Genomic DNA, 17,736 nt, shown 5'->3' on the forward strand with positions numbered 1-17,736 from the left:
TAGCGTTAATCTATAGATGGCAGTAGCGTAGTAGCGTTAATCTACAGATGGCAGTAGCGTTAATCTACAGATGGCAGTAGCGTTAATCTACAGATGGCAGTAGCGTTAATCTACAGATGGCAGTAGCGTTAATCTACAGATGGCAGTAGCGTTAATCTACAGATGGCAGTAGCGTTAACCTCTTACATCTAGACGTTCCGCTAGCGGAACACCTGCTCCATTATCCAATGATGGGCGTGGCGCGAAATACAAACTCCTCTAAAATACAAAAACTTCCATTTTTCAAACATATGACTATTTCACAGCATTTTAAAGATAAGACTCTCCTTTATCTAACCACACTGTCCGATTTCAAAAAGGCTTTACAACGAAAGCAAAACATTAGATTATGTCAGCAGAGTACCAAGCCAGAAATAATCAGACACCCATTTTTCAAGCTAGCATATGTCACAAAAACCTAGAAGACAGCTAAATGCAACACTAACCTTTGATGATCTTCATCAGATGACAACCCTAGGACATTATGTTATACAATACATGCATGTTTTGTTCAATCAAGTTCATATTTATATCAAAAACCAGCTTTTTACATTAGCATGTGACGTTCAGAACTAGCATACCCCCCGCAAACTTCCGGGGAATTCGCTAACATTTTACTAAATTACTCACGATAAACGTTCACAAAAAGCATAACAATTATTTTAAGAATTATAGATACAGACCTCCTCTATGCACTCGATATGTCCGATTTTAAAATAGCTTTTTGGTGAAAGCACATTTTGCAATATTCTAAGTACATAGCCCAGGCATCACGGGCTAGCTATTTAGACACCCGGCAAGTTTAGCACTCACCAATATCAGCTTTACTATTATAAAAGTTTCATTACCTTTTGTTGTCTTCGTCAGAATGCACTCCCAGGACTGCTACTTCAATAACAAATGTTGGTTTGGTCCAAAATAATCCATCGTTATATCCGAATAGCGCCGTTTTGTTCGTGCGTCCCAGACACTATCTGAAATGGTAAATCAGGGTCGCGCGCGTGGCGCAATTCGTGACAAAAAAATTCTAAATATTCCATTACCGTACTTCGAAGCATGTCAACCGCTGTTTAAAATCCATTTTTATGCCATTTTTCTCGTAAAAAAGCGATAATATTCCGACCGGGAATCTCCTTTTAGCTAAACAGAGGAAAGAAAACAAAGCATTCGGTCGACGCGGGCACGCTTTTTACCGCCTTCTGAGACCCTATGGCAGCCGTAGGAAGTGTCACGGGACAGCTAAGATCCTCACTCTTCAATAGAGACAAGAAGAACGACACCTTGTCAGACAGGCCACTTCCTGCCTGAAACCTTGTCAGGTTTTTGCCTGCCAAATGAGTTCTGTTATACTCACAGACACCATTCAAACAGTTTTAGAAACTTTAGGGTGTTTTCTATCCATATGTAATAAGTATATGCATATTCTAGTTACTGGGTAGGAGTGGTAACCAGATTAAATCGGGCAAGTTTTTTATCCAGCCGTGAAAATACTGCCCCCTAGCCATAACAGGTTAATCTACAGATGGCAGTAGCGTTAATCTATAGATGGCAGTGGCGTAGTAGCGTTAACCTGTTGGGTCTAGGGGGCAGCATTTGCACGTCTGGATAAAAAAAATGTACCCGATTTAATCTGGTTACTAATCCTACCCAGTAACTAGAATATGCATATACTTATTATATATGGATAGAAAACACTCTAAAGTTTCTAAAACTGTTTGAATGGTGTCTGTGAGTATAACAGAACTCATTTGGCAGGCAAAACCCTGAGACATTTTCTGACAGGAAGTGGATACCTGATGTGTTGTATTGACTTTAAACCTATCCCATTGAAAAACACAGGGGTTTAGGAATATTTTGGCACTTCCTATTGCTTCCACTAGATGTCACCAGCCTTTACAAAGTGTTTTGAGTCTTCTGGAGGGAGATCTGACCGAACAAGAGCCATGGAACGATGATGTCCCATTAGACACCTGGCGCGCTAGTTCATGTTGGGTACCCTCGTTCCAATACGTTATAAAAGAGTATGCATTCGTCCACCTTGAATATTATTCATGTTCTGGTTAAAAAAGGCCCTAATGATTTATGCTATACAACGTTTGACATGTTTGAACGAACGGAAATATATTTTTTCCCCTCGTTCATGACGAGAAGTCCGGCTGGCTTACATCATGTGCTAACGAGACGGAGATTTTTGGACATAAATGATGAGCTTTTTTGAACAAAACTACATTCGTTATGGACCTGTGATACCTGGAAGTGACATCTGATGAAGAGAATCAAAGGTAATGGATTATTTACATAGTATTTTCGATTTTAGATCTCCCCAACATGACGTCTAGTCTGTATCGCAACGCGTATTTTTCTGGGCGCAGTGCTCAGATTATTGCAAAGTGTGATTTCCCAGTAAGGTTATTTTTAAATCTGGCAAGTTGATTGCGTTCAAGAGATGTAAATCTATAATTCTTTAAATGACAATATAATATTTTACCAATGTTTTCTAATTTTAATTATTTAATTTGTGACGCTGACTTGACTGCCGGTTATTGGAGGGAAACGATTTCCTCAACATCAATGCCATAGTAAAACGCTGTTTTTGGATATAAATATGAACTTGATAGAACTAAAAATGCATGCATTGTCTAACATAATGTCCTAGGAGTGTCATCTGATGGAGATTGTAAAAGGTTAGTGCATCATTTTAGCTGGTTTTATGGTTTTGGTGACCCTGTCTTTGACTTGACAAAACATTACACACAACTCTTGTAAATGTACTGTCCTAACATACTCTAAATTTATGCTTTCGCCGTAAAACCTTTTTGAAATCGTAAAACGTGGTTAGATTAAGGAGATGTTTATCTTTCAAATGGTGTAACATAGTTGTATTTTTGAAAAATTTGAATTTTGACATTTATTTGGATTCAAATTTGCCGCTCTTGAAATGCACCTGCTGTTGATGGAGTGCACCACGGGTGGCACGCTAGCGTCCCACCTAGCCCCAAGAGGTTAAACTACAGATGGCAGTAGCGTTAATCTATAGATGGCAGTAGCGTGAATCTACAGATGGCGGTAGCGTTAATCTACAGATGGCGGTAGCGTGAATCTACAGATGGCGGTAGCGTGAATCTACAGATTTACATTTAAGTCATTTAGCAGACGCTCTTATCCAGAGCGACTTACAAAGTGGTGCATTCACCTTATGATATCCAGTGGAACAACCACTTTACAATAGTGCATCTAAATCTTTTAGGGGGGGTTAGAAGGATTACTTTATCCTATCCTAGGTATTCCTTAAAGAGGTGGGGTTTCAGGTGTCTCCGGAAGGTGGTGATTGACTCCGCTGTCCTGGCGTCGTGAGGGAGCTTGTTCCACCATAGGGGTGCCAGAGCAGCGAACAGTTTTGACTGGGCTGAGCGGGAACTGTGCTTCCTCAGAGGTAGGGGGGCCAGCAGGCCAGAGGTGGATGAGCGCAGTGCCCTCGTTTGGGTGTAGGGACTGATCAGAACCTGAAGGTACGGAGGTGCCGTTCCCCTCACAGCTCTGTAGGCAAGCACCATGGTCTTGTAGCGGATGCGAGCTTCAACTGGAAGCCAGTGGAGAGAGCGGAGGAGCGGGGTGACGTGAGAGAACTTGGGAAGGTTGAACACCAGACGGGCTGCAGCGTTCTGGATGAGTTGTAGGGGTTTAATGGCACAGGCAGGGAGCCCAGCCAACAGCGAGTTGCAGTAATCCAGACGGGAGATGACAAGTGCCTGGATTAGGACCTGCGCCGTTTCCTGTGTGAGGCAGGGTCGTACTCTGCGAATGTTGTAGAGCATGAACCTACAGGATCGGGTCACCGCCTTGATGTTAGTGGAGAACGACAGGGTGTTGTCCAGGGTCACGCCAAGGTTCTTAGCACTCTGGTAGGAGGACACAATGGAGTTGTCAACCGTGATGGCGAGATCATGGAACGGGCAGTCCTTACCCGGGAGGAAGAGCAGCTCCGTCTTGCCGAGGTTCAGCTTGAGGTGGTGATCCGTCATCCACACTGATATGTCTGCCAGACATGCAGAGATGCGATTCGCCACCTGGTTATCAGAAGGGGGAAAGAAGAAGAAGAATTGTGTGTCGTCTGCATAGCAATGATAGGAGAGACCATGTGAGGATATGACAGAGCCAAGTGACTTGGTGTATAGCGAGAATAGGAGAGGGCCTAGAACAGAGCCCTGGGGGACACCAGTGGTGAGAGCATGTGGTGCGGAGACAGATTCTCGCCACACCACCTGGTAGGAGCGACCTGTCAGGTAGGACGCAATCCAAGCGTGGGCCGTGCCGAAGATGCCCAACTCAGAGAGGGTGGAGAGGAGGATCTGGTTGTTCACAGTATCAAAGGCAGCAGATAGGTCTAAAAGGATGAGAGCAGAGGAGAGAGAGTTAGCTATTAGCAGTGCGGAGAGCCTCCGTGACACAGAGAAGAGCAGTCTCAGTTGAATGACCAGTCTTGAAACCTGACTGATTTGGATCAAGAAGGTCATTCTGAGAGAGATAGCAAGAGAGCTGGCCAAGGACGGCACGCTCAAGAGTTTTGGAGAGAAAAGAAAGAAGGGAAACTGGTCTGTAGTTGTTGACATCGGAGGGATCGAGTGTAGGTTTTTTGAGAAGGGGTGTAACTCTCGCTCTCTTGAGGACGGAAGGGACGTATCCAGTGATCAAGGATGAGTTGATGAACGAGGTGAGGTAAGGGAGAAGGTCTCCGGAAATGGTCTGGAGAAGAGAGGAGGGGATAGGGTCAAGCGGGCAGGTTGTTGGGCGGCCGGCCGTCACAAGTCGCAAGATTTCATCTGGAGAGAGAGGGGAGAAAGAGGTCAAAGCATAGGGTAGGGCAATGTGAGCAGGACCAGCGGTGTCGTTTTACTTAACAAACGAGGAGCGGATGTCGTCAACCTTCTTTTCAAAATGGTTGACGAAGTCATCCGCAGAGAGGGAGGAGGGGGGGGGGATTCAGGAGGGAGGAGAAGGTGGCAAAGAGCTTCCAAAGGTTAGAGGCAGATGCTTGGAATTTAGAGTGGTAGAAAGTGGCTTTAGCAGCAGAAACAGAAGAGGAAAATGTAGAGAGGAGGGAGTGAAAGGATGCCAGGTCCGCAAGGAGGCGAGTTTTCCTCCATTTCCGCTCGGCTGCCCGGAGCTCTGTTCTGTGAGCTCGCAATGAGTCGTCGAGCCACGGAGCAGGAGGGGAGGACCGAGCCGGCCTGGAGGATAGGGGACATAGAGAGTCAAAGGATGCAGAAAGGGAGGAGAGGAGGGTTGAGGAGGCAGAATCAGGAGATAGGTTGGAGAAGGTTTGAGCAGAGGGAAGAGATGATAGGATGGAAGAGGAGAGAGTAGCGGGAGAGAGAGAGCGAAGGTTGCGACGGCGCAATACCATCCGAGTAGGGGCAGAGTGAGAAGTGTTGGAGGAGAGCGAGAGGGAAAAGGATACAAGGTTGTGGTCGGAGACTTGGAGGGGAGTTGCAATGAGATTAGTGGAAGAACAGCATCTAGTAAAGATGAGGTCAAGCATATTGCCTGCCTTGTGAGTAGGGGGGGAAGGTGAGAGGGTGAGGTCAAAAGAGGAGAGGAGTGGAAAGGAGGAGGCAGAGAGGAATGAGTCAAAGGTAGACGTGGGGAGGTTAAAGTCACCCAGAACTGTGAGAGGTGAGCCATCCTCAGGAAAGGAACTTACAAGGCGTCAAGCTCATTGATGAACTCTCCAAGGGAACCTGGAGGGCGATAAATGATAAGGATGTTAAGCTTGAATGGGCTAGTGATTGTGACAGCATGGAATTCAAAGGAGGAGATAGACAGATGGGTCCGGGGAGAAAGAGAGAATGTCCACTTGGGAGAGATGAGGATTCCAGTCCCGCCACCCCGCTGACCAGATGCTCTCGGGGTATGCGAGAACACGTGGTCAGACGAGGAGAGAGCAGTAGGAGCAGCAGTGTTTTCTGTGGCAATCCATGTTTCCATCAGCGCCAAGAAGTCGAGGGACTGGAGGGTAGCATAGGCTGAGATGAACTCTGCCTTGTTGGCCACAGACCGGCAGTTCCAGAGGCTGCCGGAGACCTGGAACTCCACGTGGGTCGTGCGCGCTGGGACCACCAGGTTAGAGTGGCAGCGGCCACGCGGTGTGAAGCGTTTGTATGGCCTGTGCAGAGGGGAGAGAACAGGGATAGACAGACGTATAGTTGACAGGCTACAGAAGAGGCTACGCTAATGCAAAGGAGATTGGAATGACAAGTGGACTACACGTCTCGAATGTTCAGAAAGTTAAGCTTACGTTGCAAAAATCTAATTGACTAAAATGACTAAAATGATACAGTACTGCTGGCTGGTGAAGTAGGCTAGCTAGCAGTGGCTGCGTTGTTGACTTTGTTTGAAAGTGTAGCTGGCTAGGTAACCTCGATAGTTTCAGTACTACACCTTATCATGATACAAAGGCAACTATGTAGCTAGCTAACATAGCACTAATCAAGACGTTCCTTTGTAATGTATTTAGTTTCTACAATGCTGCTCGTCGGTAAAAGTTGGCTAGGTTTGGAAAGTGGCGTTGCGGGGGACGAAAATAGCTGGCTAGCTAACCTCGATAATTACTCTAAACTACACAATTGTCAAACTATGACAAAGACAACTATGTAGCCAGCTAACACTACACTAATCAAATCGTTCCGTTGTAATGTATTCGTTTCTACAGTGCTGCTAGTCAGTAAAGGTTGGCTAGCTAGCAGTGGGTTTGATGTTGACTAGGTGTGTTGACTAAGTTTGGAGAACGGCGTCGCGGCGGACGAAAATAGCTGGCTAGCTAACCTCGATAATTACTCTAAAACTACACAATTATCTTAGATACAAAGACAGCAAAGACAACTATGTAGCTAGCTAACACTACACTAATCAAATTGTTCTGTTGTAATGTATTAGTTTCTACAGTGCTGCTAGTCGGTAGAAGTTGGCTAGCTAGCAGTGTTGACTAAGTTTGGAGAACGGCGTCGCGGCGGACGAAAATAGCTGGCTAGCTAACCTCGATAATTACTCTAAACTACACAATTATCTTTGATACAAAGACAGCTATGTAGCTAGCTAAAAATTGCTCAGATCAAACAAATCAAACCGTTGTAATGTAATGAAATGTAATATTACCTGCGGAGCGAAGTGCAGCATGACAGCTCCAAACCAGTACCACAATCAACAGCCTGATCAACTCAGATGGCAGTAGCGTGAATCTACAGATGGCGGTAGCGTGAATCTACAGATGGCGGTAGCGTGAATCTACAGATGGCGGTAGCGTGAATCTGTACGTGGCAATAGCGTGAATCTGTTCGTGGCAGACACATGAATCTATATTTTTCTGTTGATAGATACAGCTTGTATCCTGACCTTCCCTCTTGTTCACTGTGGAAATATTAGTTAAGCTATAACTACTATAGATTCTAGCTAGAACTACTATAGATTCTAGCTAGAGCTACTATAGATTCTAGCTAGAGCTACTATAGATTCTAGCTATAACTACTATAGATTCTAGCTAGAACTACTATAGATTCTAGCTAGAGCTACTATAGATTCTAGCTAGAGCTACTATAGATTCTAGCTAGAGCTACTATAGATTGTAGCTATAACTACTATAGATTCTAGCTAGAGCTACTATAGATTCTAGCTAGAGCTCCTATAGATTCTAGCTATAACTACTATAGATTCTAGCTAGAACTACTATAGATTCTAGCTAGAACTACTATAGATTCTAGCTATAGCTACTATAGATTCTAGCTAGAGCTACTATAGATTCTAGCTAGAGCTACTATAGATTCTAGCTAGAGCTACTATAGATTCTAGCTAGAGCTACTATAGATTCTAGCTAGAGCTACTATAGATTCTAGCTAGAGCTACTATAGATTCTAGCTAGAGCTACTATAGATTCTAGCTAGAACTACTATAGATTCTAGCTAGAACTATAGCTGTTGATCTCTGCTTGCTTCAGTGTGAGAAAGAGAGTAGAGGACTTTGCTGCTGTCACTAATATACAAAGGTTTCTCACACGTCTTGTGTCTGCGCTGTTCTGCAGGGGTTCAGTTCCACAGAGACGCTAGTGTGCACTGCTCGCTGATCCACTCTCAGTCCGTACTTCAGAGGAGGAGGAAGCTGAGGAGACGGAAGACTGTCATCGGGATTCCTAGAAGTGTTCCGCAGGACCTAGGTATGTTTAACCTTAGACCTAACCTTGAACCCTACGACCTGTCCTATTTATAGACCTAGGTATAACTAATTTTAGCCCTAAACTTAAACCCAAACTTTTGACATTTCAGTCATTTAGCAGATGCTGTTTTCCAGAGCGACTTAGTGCATCTTAAGATAGCTACATATCACAGTCATAGTAAGTACATTTTTCCTCAAAGCAGTTATCAGCAAAGTCAGAGCTAGAAGGGCAGGGGGGGGGGGTCAAGTGCAGGTGTTGGTTCAGGATTATTATTATTTGTATTTGGGGGGTTGAGGTGAGGAGGGGAATTATTTCAGATACTGTTTGAAGAGATAGGGTTTCAGGAGCTTTAAGAAGATGGGCAGGGACTCTGCTGTCCTAGCTTCAGGGGGGAAGATGGACAGGGACTCTGCTGTCCTAGCTTCAGGGGAAGATGGACAGGGACTCTGCTGTCCTAGCTTCAGGGGGGAAGACGGACAGGGACTCTGTTGTCCTAGCTTCAGGGGGGAAGATGGACAGGGACTCTGCTGTCCTAGCTTCAGGGGGGGAAGATGGACAGGGACTGCTGTCCTAGCTTCAGGGGGGAAGATGGACAGGGACTCTGCTGTCCTAGCTTCAGGGGGAAACTGGTTCCATCATTAGGGTTCCAGGACAGAGAAGAGCTTGGACTGGACTGAGCGGGAGCTGCCCTTCCGTAGGGGTGGGAGGACCAAGAGACCAGAGGTGGCAGAACGAAGTGCTCGGGTTGGGGTGTAAGTTTTGAGCATAGCCTGAAGGTAGGGAAGGGCAGGCCTTCCCCGGGAGGAAGAGCAGTTCCGTCTTCTTGAGCTTGAGGTGGTGGGCTGACATCAGAGCGGAGATACCTGCCAGGCACACAGAAGATGCGTGCCGTCACCTGGATGTCAGAAGGGGGGAAGGAGAAAAGTAGTTGAGTGTCATACGCATAGCAATGATAGGAGAGACCATGTGAGGATATGACGGAGCCGAGTGACTTGGTGTATAGACGAGAGGGCCTAGAACTGAGCCCTGGGGACACCAGCAGAGAGAGTACGTGAAACCGTGGATGGATGGCAGCATTCGCGCAAAACTGAAAGCACTATCCACCGCATATAACCATGGACAGAGGTCTGGGAGTATGTCTGAATATAAACAGTGTAGCTATTCCCTCCAAGGCAATCAAACAAGCAAAATGCCAGTACAAGGACAAGGTGGAGTCGCAATTCAACGGCTCAGACACGAGACGTATGTGGCAGGGTCTACAGGAAATCACGGACTACAAAAAGAAATTCAGCCATATTACGGACACCGCCACACTTCCAGACAAACTAAACACCTTCTTTGCCCGCTTTGAGGATAATACAGTGCCACCGTTGAGGCCCGCTAACAAGGACTGCGTGGCTGGCGTGAGTAAAACATTTAAACTTGTTAACCGTTGCATGGCTGCTGGCCCAGATGGTATCCCTAGCCGCGTCCTCAAAGCATGCACAGACCAGCTGACTGGTGTGTTTACGGACATATTCAATCGCTCCCTATCCCAGTCTGCTGTCCACACATGCTTCAAGATGGCTACCATTGTTCCTGTACCCAAGAAAGCTAAGGTAACTGAACTAAATGACTACCGCCCCGTAGCACTCACTTCTGTCATCATGAAGTGCTTTGAGAGACTAGTCAAGGATCATATCACCTCCACCTTACCGGCCACCCTAGACCCACTTCAGTTTGCATACCTCCCTAACAGGTCCACAGACGACACAATCGCCCTATCCCATCTGGACAAAAGGAATACCTATATAAGAATGCTGTTCATTGACTACAGCTCAGCATTCAACACCATAGTACCCTCCAAGTTCATCATCAAGCTGGAGGCCCTGGGTCTTAACCCTGCCCTGTGCAATTGGGTCCTGGACTTTCTGACGGGCTGTCCCCAGGTGGGGAAGGTAGGAAACAACATCTCCACTTCGCTGACCCACAACACTGGGGTCCCCCCAAGGGTGCGTGCTCAGCCCCCTCCTGTACTCCCTGTTCACCCACGACTGCGTGGCCATGCACGCCTCCAACTCAATCATCAAGTTTGCAGACAACACAACAGTAGTGGGCTTGATTACCAACAACGACGAAACCGCCTACAAGGAGGTGGTGAGGGCACTCGGAGTGTGGCGTCAGGAAAGCAATCTCTCACTCAACGTCAACAAAACAAAGGAGATGATCGTAGACTTCAGGAAACAGCAGAGGGAGCACCCCCCTATCCACATTGAAGGGACAGCAGTGGAGAAGGTGGAAAGTTGAAGTTCCTCGGCTTACACATCACAGACAAACTGAAATGGTCCACTCACACAGACAGTGTGGTGAAGAAGGCACAACAGCGCCTCTTCAACCTCAGGAGGCTGAAGAAATGTGGCTTGTCACCCAAAACCCTGACAAACTTTTACAGATGCACAATCGAGAGCATCCTGTCGGGCTGTATCACAGCCTGGTAGGCAACTACACCGCCCTCAACCGCAAGGCTCTCCAGGGGGTGGTGCGGTCTGCACAACGCATCACCGGGGGCAAACTACCTGCCCTTCCTGACACCTACAGCACCCGATGTCGCAGGAAGGCCAAAAAGATCATCAAGGACAACAACCACCCGAGCCACTGCCTGTTCACCCCGCTATCATCCAGAAGGCGATATCAGTACAGGTGCATCAAAGCTGGGACCGAGAGACTGAAAAACAGCTGCTAATCTCAAGGCCATCAGACTGCTAAACAGCAATCACTAACTCAGAGAGGCTGTCATCTACATTGAGACCCAATCACTGGACACTTTAATAAATGGATCACTAGTCACTTTAAACAATGGCACTTTAAATAATGCAACTTTAATAATGTTTACATATCTTACATTACTCATCATATGTATATACTGTATTTTTATACCATCTATTGCACCTTGCCTATGCCGCTCGGCCATCGCTCATCCATATATTTACATGTACATATTCTCATTCACCCGTTTTAGATTTGTGTGTATTAGGTAGTTGTTGGGGAATTGTTAGATATTACGGCACTGTAGAAGCACAAGCATTTCGCTACACTTGCATAAACATCTGCTAACCATGTGTATGTGACAAATAAAATTTGATTTGAAGAAAGAAAGAGTTTCTGAAACTTTGCATACGGTGGAGGAAGAGGTCATTAAGTTGCTCTTGAAGAACATCAACCCTCTACTAGCCAGTCAACTCCGCGAAAGAGTCACCACTGACGATGGACTGGTTCGCCTGGGACAGCAGTTCGAGAAGGACAGAGAATGCCAACAGCAATATGACCAGAGAAAGAAACAGACACCCAAACCGTTACCCAAGCCAGACCATCAACAACAGCCAGAGTCTCCAGCCAAGACCCCTCCCATGTTCTGTTGGAGATGTAGCCAAAAGGGACATTCTTCAGCTTCATGTCCAAATCAGTATCAAGTAAACCCTTCCAGAAACTACAAATCACAACAGGCCAACACACCTAACTCTCTTCGCAGGATCGACCATCCTACTCTGAGTGCTTTGACCAGAGCTGAAACCCCAAGAATCACTGCCTACGCCCACCCGTCGACATCCCCTTCCTTTCAGTCAATACCGCACCAACTGATGTTACACCTGTCCATAGGCCCTTGGACAGGAAGAGTCATCCTGGACACCGGGTCATCCTACACACTGCTCAATGAGAAACTATGGAAGGAGGTTAAAGGTCCACAATACAACTTGAAGACGTGGACAGAAGGTCCACTATCTGGCTGATGGTGAGGCTAAACGACCACTTGGATGGAGTGAGGTAGAGTTCCGCCTGTGAAACCGCTCCTATATGATTCCTTCAGTTATTATACCTACCAAGAACCTTGCTTTTCCTGTCGTGTTGGGAATTGATTTCATGTACTTCAGTGGTGTCCAGATTGATATCGCACACAATTGCTACTGGTTTCCACACAATCAGAACGAGAAGCATTTCTTCCAATCAGAAGCTACAACGTTACATGATTGGGGTCCAAATGTGGCAGTCTCCTCTGCCATTGCTCCGGTACCACTAACCCTTGGTAATCCTTCTGATGATCTCCTTTTACAGACTGTGAGAAGGGCTCAGCTGGAACAGCCAGAGGAGTTAAGGCTGTTGGAACAGTTGCATAATAACTCTGTATGTACTTCAAAGCTGGGATGCACCGGGCTCCTGAAGCACAAAATATTCCTTACACAGGAAATGCCAATCAAGCAGAAGCCATATTGTTTGTCCCCAGCGACGCTAATCATCCAAAAGGGACTCATTAATGATATGTTGACACAAGATATAATTTAACATTCCTCCTCTCCCTGGGCTGCTCCTGTTGTCCTCGTCCCAAAAAAGACTGGTAGTCTTAAATTGTGTGTGGACTATAGGAAGACCAACAATGTTTCCCAGACTGATGCCTATCCTCTTCCCACCATCCAAGAGATCCTAGAGTCATTGTCTGGCGCTATTGTGTTCGCTACCCTTGACCTCAATAGTGGCTATTGGCAGGTTGAGATGGACCAGGAAAGCAAGGACAAGACTGCTTTGTCTGTGCTGAGGGCTTGCTTTCTTTAAGGTGATGCCTTTTGGATTAAAGAATGCACCTGCCACTTTCCAAAGACTCATGGAGATTGCATTAGGTGAGCTCAGAGGGAAGCTCTGTTTCGTCTACCTTAACAATATAATTATCTACTCCCAGACCAGAGAACAACACTTTAAAGATCTTCAAACAGTGTTGGATAAGCTAAAAGAAGCTGGTCTGACATTAAACATGAAGAAGAGCAACTTCTGCCAAACCTCCCTGAAGTTCCTCGGCCATATTGTGTCTTTTGACAGCATTCATGTGGATCCTGAAAAGACCAAGGCTGTACAAGATTTCCCTGCCCTTCAACGGTTCCTTGGGATGGTACCATCGGTTTGTGTCAAACTTCTCCCAGGTGGCAGAACCACTCAACACATTGAAGCGAAAAGGAGCCAAATTCCAATGGACGGCAGAGTGCTAGACCTCCTTTGAAACCCTGAAACGACACCTTCTCACACCTCCCATTTTGGGTCATCCCAACTTTGACTGCCCTTTTGTAGTTTACACTGATGCAAGTGATGCTGGACTTGGTGCTGTCCTAGTCCAACAGACTGGACTTGGCACTGAAGAAGTGCTAGCATTCGCCAGTCGGACATTGAATGGAGCAGAACGGAACTACTCCACAACCGAGCAAGAGTGCCTTGCAGTTGTCTGGGCTTTGGAAAAGTGGAGGTACTACCTGGAAGGAAGATATTTCACTGTGGTCACTGACCATTCCTCCCTTGTGTGGGTGTTCAAGACCAACAATCCAAGCACCAGACTCATCAGATGGGCTCTACGGTTGCAAGAGTTCACCTTTGCAGTAGAATACAGAAGAGGAAAGTACAACACTATTCCAGATGCCTTATCCAGAGCTCCTGCTTGTGGTAACAGTGGCCCTCATCTTACATGTGCTAATGTCCTGTCGAGACACCCAAAACGGACTTTCCCATTTCTGAGGCCATATGGAAGGCCCAACAGGATGATCCAGAAGTACAGGCTTTGTACCAGACTATCCTGGAAGATGGAGAAAAGATGGTCAATCCTACCACAAAGCTGACCATCATTGAAGACAGTCTACCGAGTTGTACAACTACCTCACAGAACACTACCAAATATACATACCAGAACCTCTACGCCTTCAACTGCTGCAACATTTCCATGAAGACCCGTTAGCTGGTAATTTGGGCAGGTTCAAAACCTACAAGCGGTTGCAAGCATTACTGTACTGGCCAGATCTGAGCATGGATGTGAAGTCACACATCCAAAACTGTCAGGTTTGTCAAAGGTACAAACCAGAAGGCAGAAAGCCTGCTGGCAAGATGCAGCAAACTGTGGTTACCCGACCTTGGGAAATGTTAGGAGTGGATTTGTTGGGTCCATTTCCTAGACGCTCTAATCAGAATGTGTACATGCTTGTTTTTGTTGATTACTATTCCAAGTGGGTGGAGCTGTTTGCACTTCGTCAGGCCACAGCGAGGACCGTCTCTTACATCCTCACGAAAGAGATCCTGACTCGCTGGGGAGTGCCTGATTACATCCTGTCTTACTGAGGTTCCCAATTTGTCTCTGATCTCTTTGAGGAGACCTGCCAAAGATGTAACCTGAGACAGAAGTTGATCACGACCTATCACCCACAGATCAACCTCACCGAGAGGGTTAATCGAACAATGGTTGCTTCCTATGTAGGGACCCAGCACAAACACTGGGACAAGCACCTTCATGAGTTTCGATTTGCCCTGAATTCTGCTGTGCAAGAGTCTACTGGAGTCACCCCTGCAGAGCTGAACCTGAGTCGTCCCCTCCGAGGACCCTTGGATATGGTGCTACAAAACCGGCAGGTTACTCCAGACACGGCATGCAATGACCAGGTTGTCCATTTCCACAACTTGAGAGCTCTTGTCTCAAAGAACATGATCCAGGCCCGACTCAAGCAGAAGAGAAATTATGATAAGAAGAGACGAGACATGCAGTTCTAGTTCAGTGATCGGGTGTGGCTTCGCTCTCATCCTTACTCAAAAGCTGAACAATTCTTCTCGGCCAAGCTCGCTCCTAAATGGCAAGGGTCATATAGGATTGTGGAGCAGATGGGCCCTCTGAACTACCGAGTGGTGAAAGAGGACACAGGTGAAGATATGCACGTTGTCCATGTCTCACGCCTTAAAACCTCTTTGGGCAAGGTGTGCCGCTAGCAACCCACCCTGACAACATGTGAAATTGCAGAGCACCAAATTCAAATTACATAAATAGTAATAATAAACATTCATGAAAATACAAGCGTTATACATTGGTTAAAAGATTAACCTGTTAGGGCTAGGGGGCAGTATTGACACGGCTGGATAAAAAACGTACCCGATTTAATCTGGTTACCACTCCTACCCAGTAACTAGAATATGCATATACTTATTACATATGGATAGAAAATACCCTAAAGTTTCTAAAACTGTTTGAATGGTGTCTGTGAGTATAACAGAACTCAAATGGCAGGTCAAAACCTGAGAGATTCCTTTACAGGAAGTGGCCTGTCTGACCATTTCTGGAACTTCTTTGCCATCTCTATCTTTTACTAAGGATCTCTGCTCTAACGTGACACTTCCTACGTCGTCCATAGGCGCTCAGAGCCCGGGAAAAGCCTGAATGTCGTCATCCCAGCCCCAGGCTGAAACACATTATCGCCTTTCTCAAGTGGCCGATCAAGGGACTCTGGGCTTAGGCGCGTGACCTGACCGCCCCCGTCTTTGTGATTTTTTTCCTCTGTTTGCCGAAAAAGAGATTCCCGGTCGGAATATTATCGCTTTTCTACGAGAAAAATGGCATAAAAATTGATTTTAAACAGCGGTTGACATGCTTCGAAGTACGGTAATGGAATATTTAGAATTTTTTTGTCACGAATTGCGCCATGCGTGCGACCCTTCTTTATCATTTCGGATAGTGTCTGGAACGCACGAACAAACCGCCGCTATTCGGATATAATGATGGATTATTTTGGACCAAACCAACATTTGTTATTGAAGTAGCAGTCCTGGGAGTGCATTCTGACGAAGACAACAAAAGGTAATCAAACTTTTATAATAGTAAATATGATTATGGTGAGTGCTAAACTTGCCGGGTGTCTAAATAGCTAGCCCGTGATGCCTGGGCTATGTACTTAGAATATTGCAAAATGTGCTTTCACCAAAAAGCTATTTTAAAATCGGACATATCGAGTGCATAGAGGAGGTCTGTATCTATAATTCTTAAAATAATTGTTATGCTTTTTGTGAACGTTTATCGTGAGTAATTTAGTAAAATGTTAGCGAATTCCCCGGAAGTTTGCGGGGGTATGCTAGTTCTGAACGTCACATGCTAATGTAAAAAGCTGGTTTTTGATATAAATATGAACTTGATTGAACAAAACATGCATGTATTGTATAACATAATGTCCTAGGGTTGTCATCTGATGAAGATCATCAAAGGTTAGTGTTGCATTTAGCTGTCTTCTGGGTTTTTGTGACATTATATGCTAGCTTGAAAAATGGGTGTCTGATTATTTCTGGCTTGGTACTCTGCTGACATAATCTAATGTTTTGCTTTCGTTGTAAAGCCTTTTTGAAATCGGACAGTGTGGTTAGATTAACGAGAGTCTTGTCTTTAAATTGCTGTAAAATAGTCATATGTTTGAGAAATTGAAGTAATAGGATTTTTAAGGTTTTGAAAATCGCGCCACATGCTTCAAGTGGCTGTTACGTAGGTGGGAGGAATTCGTCCCGCCTAGCCCATAGAGGTTAACTTCTTGCTAATCCAGCCGCTTTCAGATTTCAAAAAGGCTTTACGGCGAAAGCATAACATGCGATTATCTGAGGACAGCGCCCCACACACAAAAGCATACAAACATTTTCCAACCAATCGGAGGAGTGACGAAAGTCAGAAATAGCAATAAAATAAATCACTTACCTTTGAAGATCTTCATCTGGTTGCAATCACAAGGGTCCCAGCTACATAACAAATGGTCCTTTTGTTTGATAAAGTCCTTCTTTATATCCCAAAAACTCTGTTTTGTTCAGTAATCCACTGGCTCAAAGGCGGTCAAAACATGCAGACGAATACATCCTAATAGTACTGGTAAAGTTCGTTGAAACATGTCAAACGATGTTTATAACTAATCCTCAGGGTGTCAATTATCTAAATAATCGATAATATTTCAACCGGACAATAGCGTATTCAATAGAAAGGAAAAAGAACGAAGGGCACGCACGCAGTCACGCTCGCAAACTAGTACTGCATGATTCCATAGACCCCTGACCAAAAGGTATTTTTCTTAGTTGTTTTTCAGAAAACAAGCCTGAAACCATGTCTAAAGGACTGTTGACATCTAGTGGAAGCCATAGGAACTGCAATCTGGGCCCTAAACCATTACATAGTTAATAGGCTTTCAATGGAAAACCACTCGCATCAAAAAAATCCCATTTCCTGGATGGATTTTCCTCGGGTTTCCGCCTGCTATATCAGTTCTGTTATACTCACAGACATTATTTTAACCATTTTAGAAACCTCAGAGTGTTTTCTATCCAAATCTACCAATTATATGCATATCCTAGCTTCTGGGCCTGAGTAACAGGCAGTTTACTTTGGGCACGCTTGTCATCCAAACTTCAAAATACTGCCCCCTAGCCCAAAAAAGTTAAGGCCTGTTACCCCTCAGCTGAGGAATTGGAGGAGATTGAGCGCAGCAAAGTCCTGGATATCTTTGAAGAGGAAAGTGATGAGACTTTTCTCGGATTCCCAGACCCAGAAGTCTAATACCTTAAGGCCTGTTACCCCTCAGCTGAGGAGCGAGAGTGCCACAAAGTCATTAATATTTTTGTAGTGGCTTTTCTCGGTTTCCCAGACCAGATGTGCCTTCCAGGGCAATGGTCGGCTTTTTCCAGGGGAGGGTGTGTGTGAC

The 17,736-nt window shown here is 45.5% G+C and overlaps 1 protein-coding gene across 6 annotated transcripts in view; it reads left to right on the plus strand.

Moving 5' to 3' along the window:
- LOC106574160 (Nance-Horan syndrome protein) overlaps positions 1-17,736 on the plus strand; it is a 105,787-nt gene that overhangs the window by 72,904 nt on the left and 15,147 nt on the right. For all 6 annotated transcript variants that reach the window (XR_006759792.1, XM_045697530.1, XM_045697533.1 and 3 more), the window contains one exon: positions 8,111-8,242. Coding sequence is in view for 5 of the 6 variants with exons in the window: in XM_045697530.1 (XP_045553486.1) it covers positions 8,111-8,242 (132 nt within the window). In the remaining variant the exon portion in view is untranslated. The remainder of the gene's footprint in view (positions 1-8,110; positions 8,243-17,736) is intronic.

This window comes from Salmo salar, chromosome ssa16 (genome assembly GCF_905237065.1).
Source record: "Salmo salar chromosome ssa16, Ssal_v3.1, whole genome shotgun sequence".
In the NCBI taxonomy this organism is placed as follows: domain Eukaryota; kingdom Metazoa; phylum Chordata; class Actinopteri; order Salmoniformes; family Salmonidae; genus Salmo; species Salmo salar.